This window comes from Aulonocara stuartgranti (genome assembly GCF_965226115.1).
Source record: "Aulonocara stuartgranti genome assembly, chromosome: 8".
Classification (NCBI taxonomy): domain Eukaryota; kingdom Metazoa; phylum Chordata; class Actinopteri; order Cichliformes; family Cichlidae; genus Aulonocara; species Aulonocara stuartgranti.
In genome coordinates, this window is record NC_138959.1 from 9088614 (window position 1) to 9105471 (window position 16858).

The 16858-nt window shown below is 38.1% G+C and overlaps 1 protein-coding gene across 1 annotated transcript; it reads left to right on the forward strand.

The window, feature by feature from the left end:
- Positions 1 to 223: 223 nt before the first annotated feature.
- Positions 224 to 10239, forward strand: LOC309712391 (alpha-N-acetylgalactosaminide alpha-2,6-sialyltransferase 1-like). Its single transcript, XM_082543124.1, has 9 exons — positions 224 to 426; positions 588 to 872; positions 1334 to 1496; positions 2669 to 2831; positions 3504 to 3642; positions 3730 to 3833; positions 4805 to 4888; positions 6095 to 6194; positions 9200 to 10239. The coding sequence occupies exons 2-9, from the start codon at positions 768 to 770 to the stop codon at positions 9371 to 9373; spliced, it is 1032 nt and encodes a 343-aa protein (XP_082399250.1). The 5' UTR covers positions 224 to 426; positions 588 to 767; the 3' UTR covers positions 9374 to 10239.
- Positions 10240 to 16858: the final 6619 nt, after the last annotated feature.

The following is a 16858-nucleotide window of genomic DNA, read 5'->3' on the forward strand; positions in this document are numbered from 1 at the left end:
CACAACTGGTTTGGTTGGCTGCCATCTTGAACTAGTGCCATCTTACTTGTGTCTTTGTGAACTCTCAGCAGTCGCACAACCGGTTTGGTTGGCTGCTATCTTGAACTAGTGCTATCTCACTTGTGTCTTTGTGAAAATCAGCAGTCGCACAACTGGTTTGGTTGGCTGCCATCTTGAACTAGTGCTATCTCACTTGTGTCTTTGTGAATTCTCAGCAGTCACATCAAGTTGTTAAATACTCCAGGTGGTTTTTCGACCTCTGAGCAAATCTCAGAAGAAAGAGAAAATACTTTTCTTTTTAATTAAACAGCAAAGCCTTCACTCAGCAGTGATGGCGGTCCAAAAGTTCAGGATTTTTTCTTTGCTCGTTTTTGTAACTGTTGGTTTTCTGGTGTTTATTCTGTCACAGGAACATTTATCAAAAAGGTCAGTTGGGTTTTTTTTCTTTGTTTTTTAATATTTTGTGTTGATATAAAGAATCATTAAAAAGGGAACTGTGAACTGATTTGCTAGTTCTGTTATTTGTACTTTGCTATTTGTTTGTCATCTGTTACCTCTGTTGCATTTCTGCCTAATTCCTGATTCAGGAGGACAACTTTCTCAGGAAAAAATGGACACAAATGGGAAAATTTTTCTCTTGACAGTGTCATTACATTTTTGGGAAAAATCAAAAAGACATCTGCACCACCTTTTGTGTGTACCACAGCTGGCATAGCAAAAGTTATTTCAACAAAAATGAACCCAGTGACAAAATCTAAAACCCCTACATGGCTGAGACTCCTATGCCTATCCTCTACAAAATAAATTTCACAAAGCTTCCTCAGTGGGATTTTGATGATGTTTATAACCAGGATGCACCACCTAGACCGACAGTAAGCATACGAGCATATGAGAGAAGTAATATAAATGCAGTTCCTAACTTTTCTGTGTTTGGGTATAGGCAGCACTGAATTCTGCTCAGCCAAGCAGTCAATCGTTTTCCTTGTGACCTATACATGTACCTTGTTTCCCCCTTTAAATTCATTATTTTCATTTTGTGGAGCTGTTTTTCTACCTTTGTGGCTTCGCATATGTCTGCCTTCACTCTTTCCTGCAGTGATGCACCAATTATGAAATTCTCTGCTGAAACCAATACAGATGTTTAAAAATAACTATCTGGCACATGGCTAATGCTAACACTTATTTTACTCTTGCTTTATTACATTTTTTCTGTCATTTGGTTCTCCCCGTTTTGAATTATTCAAGGATGTTATTTAATAGAGTTGGATAATTATATCACAGCAAATTCTGTCTTTGGCTAATTTCCTGTATTTAATAGTTTTATGATTTTCAGGCATGTGCCCAGTCTCTGCGAAACTCTGACGATGAAAACTTTAAGAAGGCTTTTCTTCCAAACATACGTTTGTTTCTACACAAGGACAACATCAACATGAGCGAGTGGAATCAGCTCTCACATTTTAACAATCCTTTCGGTTTTATGGAGTTCAAGTACGACGGTAGGTCTTTTAGTGACACACCTATTTTCTTTTGTTATGACACATCCTCAAGCAACTTTTTGGCACATGAATAGGCGACTTGAGGCTACTTCTCAAATCAATGTTCCCCTATCCATTTTCCTATGCTTATCCAATTCAGGGTCACATGGTGTTGCTATAGGTTACCACCTGCAATATGCAGACTCTACGCAGAAAGACCAGGGCTGAATTCAAACCCAGGCTTGCTGTGAATTTATGGTACCAAGCTTGTGTCCAGCTGTGTGTATTTGCTTTCTGAGAGTGGTTTCAAACCAGCACTTTCAGTCCTCCAAAATCCTAGCTGCATGTTGCTCTACATTAATGACCCCATGTGTTAGTTGAATGCTGATTGGCTGACAAGGGGCTAAAACAATGAAGTTAGCAACAGCTGAGTTCACAAGGAATGAGGGGAGCAGCTATAAAAAAAATAAAAGATCTTAAGTTTGTTTGTTTGAGGTTGTTTTTTGATTTGTCAACCCAGACTAAGTGCCTTTCATAGTCTTTTGTTTTGGACTACTTCAGGAGCTCCAGGTTTTCTTGTTGCACTTTTGTTCTAGCTCTGGTCAGTTCATGACAACATGAACTTTAAGTTCTTGTCTGCATTTCATTATGTTTCCTGTTATATTTTGAAAGAGGTCCCCAGTTTAGTTTTAAGTTTCCCCTGTGACGTCGTTATGTTCATGTGTGTCAGCTGTTTCCTCATGTGTTGCCACTTCTCCTGATCACCTCATGTCTGTATTTAAGTCCTTCCTGTGTTCAGTGTTGCATCCTCCCTCATATGTCTGTTTGCCAAGCCTAACAAGTTTATTTTGTATCACCAAGTTTAGTTTATTGCTAAACACTGGAGCAAATAAAACTACCATTTTCAGTTTCAGCTTGGCCTCTGTGTTTTAGTCTGCAATTTAGGTCCTTTCATGCCTCCCTCCACACAGACCATAACAAATTTACTCTAGTTTTGCTCACTGAAAGCTCTCGTCCCTTTTAGTAAACATGAGCAGGTGAGTCAGGTAAAGCTGAAGAAACAGCTGTTAATGCATGAATAAGAGTTATGGCCTTCATCTTGCTTCATTGTTTTCATATACAGGATACATTACTATGCTGGAACTACAGCACTCAGAGTAAACACATTTTTGAATTTTTCTTTTGGTTTGCAGATGTGATGAAGTCAGTGAAGTTGATTCCAAAGCCAAAAGAGCCGTTGCTCCTCCCAAAACCCGGTGGTGACGGTTGTGTGCGCTGTGCTGTGGTAGGTACTGGAGGAATCCTGAACGGCTCAAAGAAGGGGGTGGAGATCGATGGCCATGATTACGTTTTTCGGTAAGACAAACCCCCAAGCAAACCTCTTGGCTTTGTTTGACAGGCACTAGGCCCAGTGTAGAAAAGATAAAGCAGTGTAAAGCATACCCTGCTTTATCTTTCTCTGTGACTTTCATATAGGGCTGGGTATCGTCACTGATTTCTAGAACCTATTTGATTCTGATTCACCAGAATGGGTGTAGAGATTGATGCGCATGATTATGTTTTTCGGTAGGAAAGGACAAACAGAACAACACTATCAACTATTAAGGTGTATCTTTTACTAAAGTTAGCTTTAAAACATAAGAACGCTAAAAAAGATATAAAAAAAACCATGAGAACGGTTGCTGATCAGCAAATTCTTTGACAGTAAAAATGTGGTACTGTATCTGATAGCTCACCTGCTTGTGGTGTAGAAACTCCAAAATGTATTGTTCTCTTTCAAACATCAGTGTCGTCATAGAGTCAGAATGGTAAGCGTGTTAAGTGAATTAAGTTTCAGTAAGAGTATGTTCTGAAATGTTTTGGGCCAACACTTCAGTGGTATTGCTGAAGGTGGTTGATTCCACAAGAAAACCATTCTCCCAAAATGAAAGCAACGATTGCTTCTCAATTGATCTGAGCAAATTACTAAGCTTAAACATTTGAAGCCAAGCTTAACATCTGCAACACCTGCTTCTGCCTGTGTGGCAGGATGAATGGTGCCATCACCAAGGGCTTTGAAGAAGATGTAGGAAACAAAACATCGGTGTATGTCCACACAGCCCACTCCATCACTTCATCTCGTTACATCCTTAAAAAACACGGATACAAAGCTGCTCCTCATGATGAGGTAATGAAGCTTTTCATTGGCCCTTGATTTTTGTTTTATTTCACTAGAGTAAAGATGGCTTCTCTGTCCTCATTTTCCTTCTGGCAGGGTATAAAATATGTGATGATTCCTGAGGGGATGAGGGATTACCAATGGCTTGAGGGCCTTCTCAAAGGAGAAAAGGTCTCTGCTGGTCCATACCGCAACAGACTGTGAGTATCAACTAAATGTTATGTGCTGCTGCAGTATTTATGGCTTTTTGTGGTGTTAAATTAAAATAAATTCAGAATCTGTGACATTTTTATTCAAATGCTATAACATACATTTTATTAAGTGTCTATTAAAACTGTACATTTAAAAAATAGAACTTTGTAATAAGTGTTTTGCCTTAAATTTAATAATAATTTTACAAATCATTTATCTCTTGCTCAAACAACTTTCTGGGACCTTCCTCTGTGAAGTTTCCGTGTTCTCTGTGTGCTCATGTGGTTATTCCCTTGCTGTTCCCTCAGTCCAAAAACATGCATTCTGTTGATGGTGATTCTAAATTAGTCTTATTGTAGGTGAAATAGACATGCATGTAAAGTGCTATATAAACATTTGTGAAAATTGTTTGAGTGATGGTCAGATAAGAAAAGCACCATAAGCCACTTCATTTCTTTTTTGCTTTGCTTTTTTACTTTTTAAGTATTTTGCCGGTTCAGTTACTGTTGAGAAACATCTGCTTTCTGTTTGTGCAAATCAAGCCTTCATTTTGGTGAAAGTGAGCTTTTAGGGGAATAATCAACATTTACTTTATACTGATAAGTCAAACCGTAAGACGTGTATTGCCACTTGAATTTAAAAGACTCTTTAAAGCAGAATTGTTTATGTCAATTAAATTTCATTTGCAGACAATTAATTGAGATAGTTTACTACGGAGAAGTGTAAACTTTTCTTTCACTTAAGTAAATGCACACTTTTTTTTTAATAACTACACGGCTGTTCTGCAGACCATCTAAATTTTGTGTCATACATGCACACTCAGACTGATATTCAGGTAAAAGTTTTTTGGTCTAAAATGCACTGCAGGCACATAAGCATATGTTTCCAGCTGTTCACTCCAGCAAATAAATTTAATAGCATTTGAGAAACTAAAACATCTCATCATCCTTTCATTACTCCTATTGTTCAACCCCCCCAGGCCAAGGACCTACTATTCAGGGCAGTACAACGAGAGCCGCTTCTACGTTCTGCATCAGGATTTCCTCCGATATGTGCGGAACAGGTCAGCCTTCTTTCACCATCCACTCCAGAACATTTATTTTTAAACAGTGCAGACTATTTATTCTATTTTTTTTTAATTTTATTTAAAGCCTTAAATTATTTAAAGCCTTCTCTTAATTACAATATTAAAAGTTGTTAAGTTAAATTAAAAAAAAATGTTGATAAAAGTTGTTAAATAAGTTGAAGGTCCATAATGTTTGATTTTTTTTTTTTAATCAAATGATCCAAACAATATTGAAGTACAGATTTTATGCATAGTCCAAGTTAACTTTTCCCATTGTAACAATATGTATACAAATACAAACAGACATTTTGCAGTTCTTTCTGCTTACATTGAGTGAGTAGCAGCCAGGTTCTGCTAATCAAGGGGAAGTTTTCTGCAGTCATTGCTCCAGACCATGCAGATGTGTGCTAACACCATGCTACAGTCTTCCCAACAGTGGGTGTGTGATGGTCAAAGAAATTGCAAAAACCGCAATAGCTACACCTTAGATTCTAACAGTCTTAGTTAGCATGTTAATTGTTAAAGATCATGACATTACAATGAGGAAAATGAAAAAGCCTCTACTCTCTAAAAAAGAAATGCAGCACTGTTTAGGTTTGAAGAGTTCTATCTGAACAAACCGCAGGACTTCTAGAACAATGTCCTTTGGACAGATAAGCCCAAAGTGGAAATGACTGCCCATAATGCACAGCACCACATTTAAATACAGCATATCAGCTCAAACGCCTCATATTGACTGAAACCACAGTGCAAGAGGAAAGATGATGAGTTGGACTTGTTTTCTAGCCATAGCAAATGGACATTTTATAGTCGAAGAGTTAAACATACACTTGTCTGTATATCAAAGTGTTCTACAGCCAAATGTGAGGCCGCCTGTAGAACAACTAAAGCCAGCCAAACTGAGTCATTTACTAGGACAATGATTCCAAATCAAGCAGCAAGCGTACAACAGAATTGCTGTGGAATCAAGGTGCTGCAATGTCCCATTCAAAGTCCAGACCACAACTCAATGGAAATGTGAGGTGAGAAATTAAGACACCTGTGCATAAACAAATGCCTACAAATATTGAACTTAAGCAATGTTGTACAGAAACATTCTTCCACAACAAAGTGAGAGACTGTTAGTAATACAGAAAACAATTATTACTTCAAGTTATTGTTGCTAAGGCCAGTCCTACAACCTATTATATCATTGCATTACAGGTTCTTGAAGTCACCCAATCTGAATAAGAGATACTGGGCGAGGGTCAGACCAACCAACGGAGCATTCACTCTCTTCCTGGCTCTGCACACCTGTGACACAGTGAGTTAACACTTGATTTTAACTTCTTAACATTACAACTACTTCTAACCACACCTTTGGAAGAATGCAACACACCATGTGTACATTAACTTTGTATTAAAAGCATATTAACGTCAAACTATCTTATTACTGTTTTAGCAGCATATTTCAACGTGGAAAGACCTTCCCAGCAATCATATAATAAAGTTGTATTAAAGCTCTGAACCACTGTCAGGGATAAGCTGAAGGAACACTGACTTTTTGTGTACCCTCCTAGGAAAATAAGATAAGATGTTTAAATTAAAACTGTAAAATAAGGTGTGTCACCAGTTTTATTGAACTGTTCCAATGTGTGAAGACAGACCAGCTGGACAGCATCGATAAAACTGATGTCACACCTTGTTTTACACAGCTATTTAATAAACTTGTCAAACAGATTCATCAAGTGTCTATAACATGACCCAACTCAAGAGCTTCATGCATTTATATAAATTTCACAATGGTAACTTTATCATTTACTTTGAATTATTGGCAGTTTCTCTTAACAGCTTTCTTTTTTTTTTGGACACTTTTTATTAGCTGTTAGCCAAAGTCTGATGTGTTACTATTGTCAAGAGTTTTCTTTTTTTAAGGCCTTTTTTGGGGTGATTTTTCTTTTTTACATTCTCACAACAGGCTAATTGTGTTAGGGTTCAAAGATGGACCAAAATTCAGAGTAAAACAAAAACCAAGACTTATCACACAGTGATCAGTGCTAGTTAAAGGTACAGTTTCTTTATTTCTCAAGGACAGCAAAGAATGTGAGAACTTCACTCAGAGATGGAAAGACAGGACAGGAGACAAAGCAAACATTCAAAGAATAGAAATGCTAAGGGATACAGTGGCTTGCAAAAGTATTCGGCCCCCTTGAACTTTTCCACATTTTGTCACATTACAGCCACAAACATGAATCAATTTTATTGGAATTCCACGTGAAAGACCAATACAAAGTGGTGTACACGTGAGAAGTGGAACGAAAATCATACATGATTCCAAACATTGTTTACAAATAAATAACTGCAAAGTGGGGTGTGCGTAATTATTCAGCCCCCTTTGGTCTGAGTGCAGTCAGCTGCCCATAAACATTGCCTGATGAGTGCTAATGACTAAATAGAGTGCACCTGTGTGTAATCTAATGTCAGTACAAATACAGCTGCTCTGTGACGGCCTCAGAGGTTGTCTAAGAGAATATTGGGAGCAACAACACCATGAAGTCCAAAGAACACACCAGACAGGTCAGGGATAAAGTTACTGAGAAATTTAAGCGAATTCAAGCGATTATTCCAAAATGGAAGGAGTATGGCACAACTACCAAGACAAGGCCGTCCACCTAAACTCACAGGCCGAACAAGGAGAGCGCTGATCAGAAATGCAGCCAAGAGGCCCATGGTGACTCTGAGCGAGCTGCAGAGATCTACAGCTCAGGTTGGGGAATCTGTCCATAGGACAACTATTAGTCGTGCACTGCACAAAGTCGGCCTTTATGTAAGAGTGGCAAGAAGAAAGCCATTGTTAACAGAAAACCATAAGAAGTCCCGTTTGCAGTTTGCCACTGGCCAAAATGCAAAACGCTATGTGTGGCGGAAAACTAACACTGCACATCACTCTGAACACACCATCCCCACTGTCAAATATGGTGGTGGCAGCATCATGCTCTGGGGGTGCTTCTCTTCAGCAGGGACAGGGAAGCTGGTCAGAGTTGATGGGAAGATGGATGGAGCCAAATACAGGGCAATCTTGAAAGAAAACCTCTTGGAGTCTGCAAAAGACTTGAGACTGGGGCGGAGGTTCACCTTCCAGCAGGACAATGACCCTGAACATAAAGCCAGGGCAACAATGGAATGGTTTAAAACTAAACATATCCATGTGTTAGAACGGCCCAGTCAAAGTCCAGATCTAAATCCAATCGAGAATCTGTGGCAAGATCTGAAAACTGCTGTTCACAAGCGCTGTCCCTCTAATCTGACTGAGCTGGAGCTGTTTTGCAAAGAAGAATGGGCAAGGATTTCAGTCTCTAGATGTGCAAAGCTGGTAGAGACAAACCCTAAAAGACTGGCAGCTGGAATTGCAGCAAAAGGTGGTTCTACAAAGTTTTGACTCAGGGGGCTGAATAATTACACACACCCCACTTTTCAGTTATATGTTTGTAAACAAATGTTTGGAATCATGTATGATTTTCGTTCCACTTCTCACGTGTGCACCACTTTGTGTTGGTCTTTCACGTGGAATTCCAATAAAATTGATTCATGTTTGTGGCTGTAATGTGACAAAATGTGGAAAAGTTCAAGGGGGCCAAATACTTTTGCAAGCGACTGTATTTGATAAACTGCATATTTAAAGCTCTAGGATATCCTCAGATTGCACCGTGATTTGCACTGTTGCCTCACAGCAAGAAGCTCCTGGGTTCAAATGCAGCCTAAATACATTTGCACCAGCTTTATGCTGTCTAGGCGAGGTGGAAAGCAGTGATAGCTCACGTAACATCTGCTTGCAACTTGTTGAATTCAGATGTGTAAATCCAAAAAGAATGCTGATCTAAGCCAGTCGCCTCAAGGTGCATAATATTGTAAGTTAAAGACCACACGATAATACAAGTATCTGTAGTGAAAGGAGAAAAAAGAAAGGGGGGAACTGGCTCTTTGAGCTCTAGAAATACCATGAAACCAAACAGAAACCAATTCTTAAAAAACCTGAAATCGTGAAAATTTGAATTTCCATAATTGTTCTCCCTTTAATATGTTACTTCTCTAATGATAAAAGTAATAATTATCATTAGAGAAGATAGTGAAGATAAAGGTATATTTATATTTTTATTTAACATTAGCTGTTGCTGTTAAAGAAGGAGTTAAAGATAAACTAATAAACTGGGCTTGTTAAAGTGGCTCCCCAGGTGTTTTACTAATTCCAAAAGCAGTTATGTCATTTTTATCATTTATTATTTCAGTGTAATTCAGTCCCCTTTTTATTTCTCTCTACTTCATCTTCAGGTGGATGCATACGGATTCATGAGTGAAGAATTCAAGAAATACTCCAACTACTATTATGACAAGTATGTTAAAACCAGGGTCGTTTTCTATTCCAACCACGACTACATTCAAGAGAAGAACACATGGAAAAACCTTCACAACAGCAAAATATTAAATCTGTACCAGGGAGTGTAAGTAAACCCAGGACTGTAAGATCTGCAGCAATGCTGCAACGGCAAGAATAAAAGCAATGGGATAAGGAAGAGACTGTTATTTACCGATTATTACAAGTCAAACAGATAAGGTTCAGATAAGAGCGTTGTTTAACAGCACCATAAACATCTTCTCCACAATCAAGTTGATTCTGTTCTCTTCCAGTTAAGATCCGGTATTATAACCACACATTTGAGTAAGTCAGTGCGATCTAGGATGAAATTTACACTTTTTCTGTTTCTAGCCCCGTATTCAAATTTCATTTCTTACAAATCAATATTCAGAATTTATTCAGAATGATCCATACATGTTTAACTATATATAAGTATATACTCATATACAGCACATAAACATACACATAAAACAATTTCAACACATAAACCAAAACAACAACAAACTACATTTTTACATAAACTAAGCAACCTGTGGTTAACAGCCACTTAATCTCTTACCTAATTTTTATTTCTAAGTGACAAAATACCTTAATGAACACTTTAAGCTTGGGTTACTCTGGCCTCGATCTATAAAAATAAGGACAAGGCTTCAATAGAACATAATGAGACAACTCAATAGGTATGACAGGATTAAATAATGCTATCTGCACACATAGTAATGGATTCTGGGTGCACATGCAAGGCCTACCAGTTCTTACAAATAACAATCCAACAGTCAACACCACTCCTTTAAAATGCAGATTACACGTGTTATTAGGCATGTAATGTAGTAATAATGTATTATTTAGTTTTAATGCTTTGGTGATTGTCAATTCGTTTCTGTAAAAGAATGTATATGTAAAGTATTAAAAGTAGCCAGGATGTGGCTGCTGGTATTAAACTTAAATGAAGTGATGTGATGTTTTTTGACTGTTAAAACTACTACAGATGAGATATAAAGGCTATAAATTGTTTATTTTGGCCCGTGGATGGTTAAATTGTTTCTCCAATCTGTATCTATCTCAGACAGTTGCAGTATGGGCTTTGAGATGAGCTCCTGCAGTAAACAGCACCACCTGCAGCTTTTTCAGAGCAGGACTTTATCCAAGTGCTGTACTTTAGTACGCCTTTGACTTACTTTAAGATAAGATAAGATAAGATAAGATAAGATAAGATAAGATAAGATAAGATAAGATAAGATAAGATAAGATAGAACTTTATTAATCCCTCGGGTGGGTTCCTCTGGGAAATTCGGTTTCCAAAAGCACAGCACCGACAGAAGTTACAGTTACAGAATATTATATATATATACACACACACATAAATATAAATACAGAGACAAATATAAATAAAATATACGAAGGGGGATAAATAGAATAAATAGGAATAAAAATAAAAATACAAGTGAATTGCACATTTCAAGTATTGAGGTCTATTTGCACCGTTGACTATTTACAAAAGTATTGCACAAAGGTATTGCACAGTGAGGTGAAGAGGCACTACAGCTTAGTTGTTCCCCCCTCCTTTGTCCTCCTGTTTCCCCTCCCTCTCCCCTCCAGAGAGGAGTTAAACAGTCTGATGGCGTGTGGGACAAAGGAGTTTTTACTATATAATACTGATATACTTTACTATACAATACTGATATATAGTACTTTGTACTATATATCAGTATTGCAGTAATATAACGTAGCGTTACTGTTTTAACATAATAATAATTAGGTGAGTGGGGTTTTTTTATGTTTTGTTGAATGTATCTTATTTAATCACACTGTTTTAGTCACAAGTGAAACTAAATAATTTTTTTAAATGCATGTTGTGATGTTTTTATCTTCTTTCCTATTGATGATTTTGTATCTTGTAAATTAACCGTGTCACCCAATTCTACACACAGACACTGTACTTCAATACTTTTTTCATTATTTTTTTTCTTATTTCATACAAATATTATGTTGGGTATACTTTACTAGTATTGAGTTGTACTCTGGCCTTCAGTGCTACTTTAATTCTTTATGGTAAAGATTCAACACAGTGATGGAAACATTCCTTGGAGATTTTGGTCCATGTTGAAATGATAGCATTGTGCACTCTCCAGTTCCAGAAAGCAGTGGCACCCCCTGTGGGCCTCTGCTGCTGTAGCACATCTGCTTTAAGATTTGACATGTTCTGTTCTGCATATACTGCCACCCTTCTGTCACCTGGCACATTCTCCTCTGATTTCTGGAATCATCAAGCCACTTGTTTTACTTATTTATTTATTTTAATTCCTTTTCACAGCTTTCTCTATAAACCGTGGACACTTCGAGTAGATCAGCAGTTTCTGAGACACTGCAACGAGCCCATCTGACACCAACAATCAAGTTAAAAGTTTAAAGACACCAACATCACTTCCCCCCCCCCCCCCCCATTCTGATGCTCAGTTTGAACTTCAGCAGCTCATCTTGAATACATCCACATGCCTAAATGCACTGAGTTGCTGCCATGTGATTGGTTTGATTTGATGTTTCACATTGTTTGTTCGTCTATTTATTTATTTATTTATTATTTCAGCGGTTATTGAGCTATTATTGACAGTTAATTTTATTCTGCACTGGCTTTTAATGCATTACTTCAGATGGGCAGCTTAGGCTAAATCCTAATTGCTCATATTAACTAGTGTGCATTGTCCCTTTTATATTTAAAAAAAAAAATCAATAGAAAAATCAGTCCCCAAAAATGGGATGTGGTCTCCATAATTGTGAGTTCAGCTTTACAGATTTCCCCCTACATCACTGCTCCGAGTGGGGCGGTGACTGAGTAGGGGCGTGTCAGGGTTGACTGACAGGTGTCCTGATACATGGCCTTGTTAAAGTGGACCTTTTCACTGTATAGGCTGTGGGAGCAGTTTTAACTACGTTTTTGTGTGTGTGTGGCACAGAGCATCCGAGAAGTTTGTGCTTGAGTTTTTGGTGAGTGAAATTCTGGTCTTTAACGAATCTGTGACTTCCCGCACATTAGCAGACACGTATGTGTGTTACCTGATAACTTTACGCTCCACCCTTTAACCCATCAGTTCTGGATCCGAAAGTCAACATGGCGGCAACACAGCTAAAGCTAAAGCTTTGAAATGTGGAATAAGGAACAAATTCGTGACGTCACGACGGTTACGTTTACACGGGGCGTGACTTCCGAAAATAAATGATACGGTTAAACATTTAAAAGCGTTCAAAAACATTAGCGCAATGCTTCACCATGCTTTGCGAGGTAAAAACAATTATAGGAAAAAAATCTTACGCGAATAAATAAGAGCTCTGCGTTAGATTTTAACTTTTTAACAACCCGGAAAACCCCCACGGAATCCCATCATGCATTGCGCTTACTGTTGACGGTTAATCTAATGTGAATAAACTTACAGCGTTCACATTAAAAGTCTTACCCTGTGCATTTATATTGTTTTATTCACTACTGCATTGTGTGACAATGAGTGGTCTTTGTCATTTATAAATGCTCTTTCCCAGTGAACCGTCACTTTACACGGCTTTGTTGTCAATGGGGTCCTGTTGCGGCGTTGCTATAATTTAGTACACTCTTGTTTCTCTTCAGATCGTATAAATCTTTCGCCTTTTACTAAAGATTTCCGTGGAGAGGAACAATAAGAGTTTCACCCAATTTTTTGATGCCCTGCGTTTAGCGGGGCTTGTTAACTATGTTCAAAGGAAATAATGCACTGGTAGCGCAATCGCGAACAATGTTAGTATTGCAACATCTTCAAATGTAGCCAGTAATGTTTTCATTTTTCATGTACCCGTTATTGTTGTTACAGTATATAACATAGTGAGCACGCTGAACTATAGCAGTTTATCACAGTTATTATTTTCATATTTTACGTTGGTTTTTTTTCCCATTTATTCACATTAAGATTTTTTTTCTTTTAATGTTTCTATTCGTTTAATTTATTTATGTTAGTTTGTTAGTCTTTTTCTAATTGGAGTTCAGAACAATGCAAAAGAGTAAAATTAAGGACATTTCCAAAATATTTTTATTTTATTCAACATCATGTTTACTTGATGAATGTTCATTCATCTATCGCTTCCACTTATCCTTTTTAAGGTCACAGGGGGGGCGCTGAAGCATATCCCAGCTGTCTTTGGGCAAGAGGCAGGGTTCACCCTGGACAGGTCTCCAGTCTATCACAGGGCTAACACATAGACAGAGACAAACATTTGCACTCACATTTACTCCCGCATTCACATATATGGGCAATTTAGTGTTTCCAATTAACCTAACGCCACTAACTGCATGTCTTTGGACTGTGGGAGGAAGCCAGAGTACCTGGAGAGAACCCACACAATCACGGGGAGAACATGCAAACTCCACACAGACCCCGGCCAGATGGTGGAATTGAACTCAGGACCTTCTTGCTGTGTGGCAACAGTGCTAACCATTGGTGAATGTATATTTAGTTTTGTTTTTTTTAACAGTAGTATTTAACTTTTTTAGTTTTGTTTAGAGTAGATTTTAAATTTTTGTTTTTAACACCTCACACATGATCTGGCATCAAAGTATTTCCCTGACGTGCACCTAAGCTGCAAACCTGCTTGACCTCTTAGGTCATCTAGATCAAGCTGCCTGGTTATATTCCAGGTTTCCATTAAAACTGTTGGAGAAGCTCATACTTTTTGTGTTCAACAACCTATTAAACCGTGTTAGATGTGCTCCAACAAATCAGTGCTTAAGGGTGTTTAGTTCCTGCTCTTAAGTATTTTACAATTGAAAAACATATTTTAGGTTTAATTAATTTTATTGGACTACTGTTGAGCTGTTTGTTTGTTGTTTGCTCAAGAAAGATGTTAAATCTTTATATAATTTATATAAATCTCCTGTGTTGTAATTCTGGTTACCCATTATCACTGATGAGGCTGTTATTAAAACAAGAAGGTGAGTGTTGATTTATTGGAATAAGACATAACCAAATCAGCCACGGATTACAAATAGTAAAAGACTTGAATGTAGTGGAGTAAAATGTGCAATATAGATGCAAAAGTCCCATTTTTCTAAGGCATGATCCCTGATTATACATTATGCTATGTATCTTCAGTATCCCCCACCATATTACACCTCAACTACCAGTACGAACCATTTAAACAAGGTAGGATGAAGCCATGCTTTCATGTTGTTTAGGTCAAATACTACCTGTATGTCACAAAACAGACTCATCCAACAAGCAATGTTTTTTGTTTTGTTGGGGGAGGGTTCAGTCTTCAGTCCAGTTTTAAAGATCCTGTGTAAATTTTTAGTGGCACCCAGCGTGGTCTTCTGCTGCCAAAGCCCATTTGTGTCAGGGTTATACGTTCAGAGATTATCTTCTGCATACTTTGGTTGTAACGTTCAGTTGTCTGAGTTACTGTTGCCTTCCTATCAGCTTGAAGCAATCTGAATCTGGTCATCCTCATCTGACCTCTAGCATCAACAAGCCTACAGAACTGCCACAGACTGGATATTTTCTTTTTTTTAGACTGCTCTCTATAAACCCTAGAGTTAGTTGAGTGGGAAAATCCCAGCAGATCAGCAGTTTCTGAAATACTCAGAGCAGCCCATCTGGCACCAAGAAGAATGCCACATTGAAAGTCACTAAAATCACTTTTCTTCTTCAGTTTGTTGCTCAATTTGCAGGTTATCTTGACTATGTCTCTGTGCTTAAATGCACTGAGTTGCTGACATGTAATTACATATTTTTTAAGGCGTCATTATTGAGTCCTAGGCAGCACACAGTGGTGCAGTAGTTAGTACTGTTGCCTCACAGCAACGTTCGACTGCACCATCTGGCCAGGGCCTTTCTGTGTAGAGTTTGTACGTCCTGTATTTGTGCGGGTTCTCTGCAAGTACTCCAGCTTCCTCCCACAGCCCAAAGACATGAAATTAGAGGGGTTAGGTTAACTGATAAATTGCCCTTCGGTGTGAACATGAGTGTGAATGGTTGTCTGTCTCTCTGTGTTAGGCCAGCAAATGACTGGCAACCTGTCCAGGGTGTACCCCGCCTCTCGCTCTATAATAGCTGGAATAGGCTCCAGTCCCCTGACAACCCTGACAAGGATAAGTGGAAGAGAACGGATAGATGGATGGATTATTATGTTCTTTGCATCCGCAGGTTAATCAAAACCTGCCAGTGTTTTGGTTAGACTGTAGATTTGAATTTACAACTTCTAAACTATGAAATCTACTACCATTGCATATGAGATCTGTGGCTATTGAAACTTTTAAAGAGCTGTTAAAGAGTTTTTAGTATAGGCTTGCTTTAAACTAGTGGATAATGTTGTTGTTTTAACACTTATATTATATTTTGTATTTGTTTGCTTGCTTTTCTTAAAAGGTGCTATTTAAATACATTTTATATACTTACTTAAAAAGTAATGAAAAGAGTGCTGTAATCTACCCGAGCACAAGAGGGCGCCTTTGAACGCTTTGAAATATTTAAAGCGAAGCGGTTTTAATGATATCAAACGTTCGAACATAAACAAAACCAACAAGAATAAAATTCACTCTGGAGAACATGGTATTCTTTTCTTTAAAAATGACTATAGTACTAAAACCAGATTACTGTAGCTTATTAGTCACTAATTGTTCCAGCTTTAATCCTATAAATAGACTTTTAGCCTACTTCTTATTCATGAACATATGAATATACGCTGAGCATACCTCTGTAGCTACCCTTACTCAAATTTTTAAAAGCAGGACTTAACATCAGGCAAATATTGCAACCTTCATTTACTGACTATAGACTGTTACTATTATACTCACATGTTACTTATTAATAAAGTGAACAAATCACTATTTAAATCCCGTTTCCGCCTAAATGTCCCTTTACTCTGTGAGGAATAAATCACACACACACACAAGCGGGTAATAGAGAGTCCAGGCCTTTAACAAATGCTGTAAGCCCTTTAGTATGTACGATCCCCGGCCCTTCCTCCCCGGCTCGTCCCTCATCTCCTCCCGGTTAAAACGTGACACACTTCAGTGACAGGTCACGTGATGGCCGTAGCGTTGATCCGGAAGGAGGGAGGGATGGAGGGGAGCGGGTTGAGTAGCGGGAGGAAGGGAGAGTAGAAGGGGATTGAAAATGCGTCAGGTCAGCCAGAGAGCGCGTGTAACAGAACGGAAGCTTGTGCGAGGAGGTTTCAAAATAAACATCAAGGAGCTTAAAGAGAGAAAAAAAAAATCACCCATGACTGAAAAATGAAACCAACAAAGAAATGATAAAAACTCTGCAGTTCATCTAATGGTCACTTGAGGCTGGTTCCAAAAGTCAGTCAGTCCCCGAACTCCAATATTAAAATGCCCAACCAAACAGTGTTAAAAGAGCACGTTTGCAGCCTGGTACCAAAAACGAAAAAATAAATAAATAAAAATACCTGGCAGCACGAAGCTATTATGGGTTTATTGGTTTACTGAATTGACTTAATCTATGTTCAGTAATTGTCAATAAAGAATCATTCTGTTCTTCTTCTTCAGACTGAAGAAAACAGATCTTCTTCTGAAAATAAAGGTCAAGTTATTT

Excerpts from the sequence above, each read along its gene's own strand:
- LOC309712391 (XM_082543124.1), top strand. The coding sequence starts at position 768 with ATGGCTGAGACTCCTATGCCTATCCTCTACAAAATAAATTTCACAAAG. Across the intron at positions 3,834-4,804 it reads GGTCCATACCGCAACAGACT|GCCAAGGACCTACTATTCAG; the intron begins GTGAGTATCAAC and ends CAACCCCCCCAG. Across the intron at positions 6,195-9,199 it reads CTCTGCACACCTGTGACACA|GTGGATGCATACGGATTCAT; the intron begins GTGAGTTAACAC and ends CTTCATCTTCAG.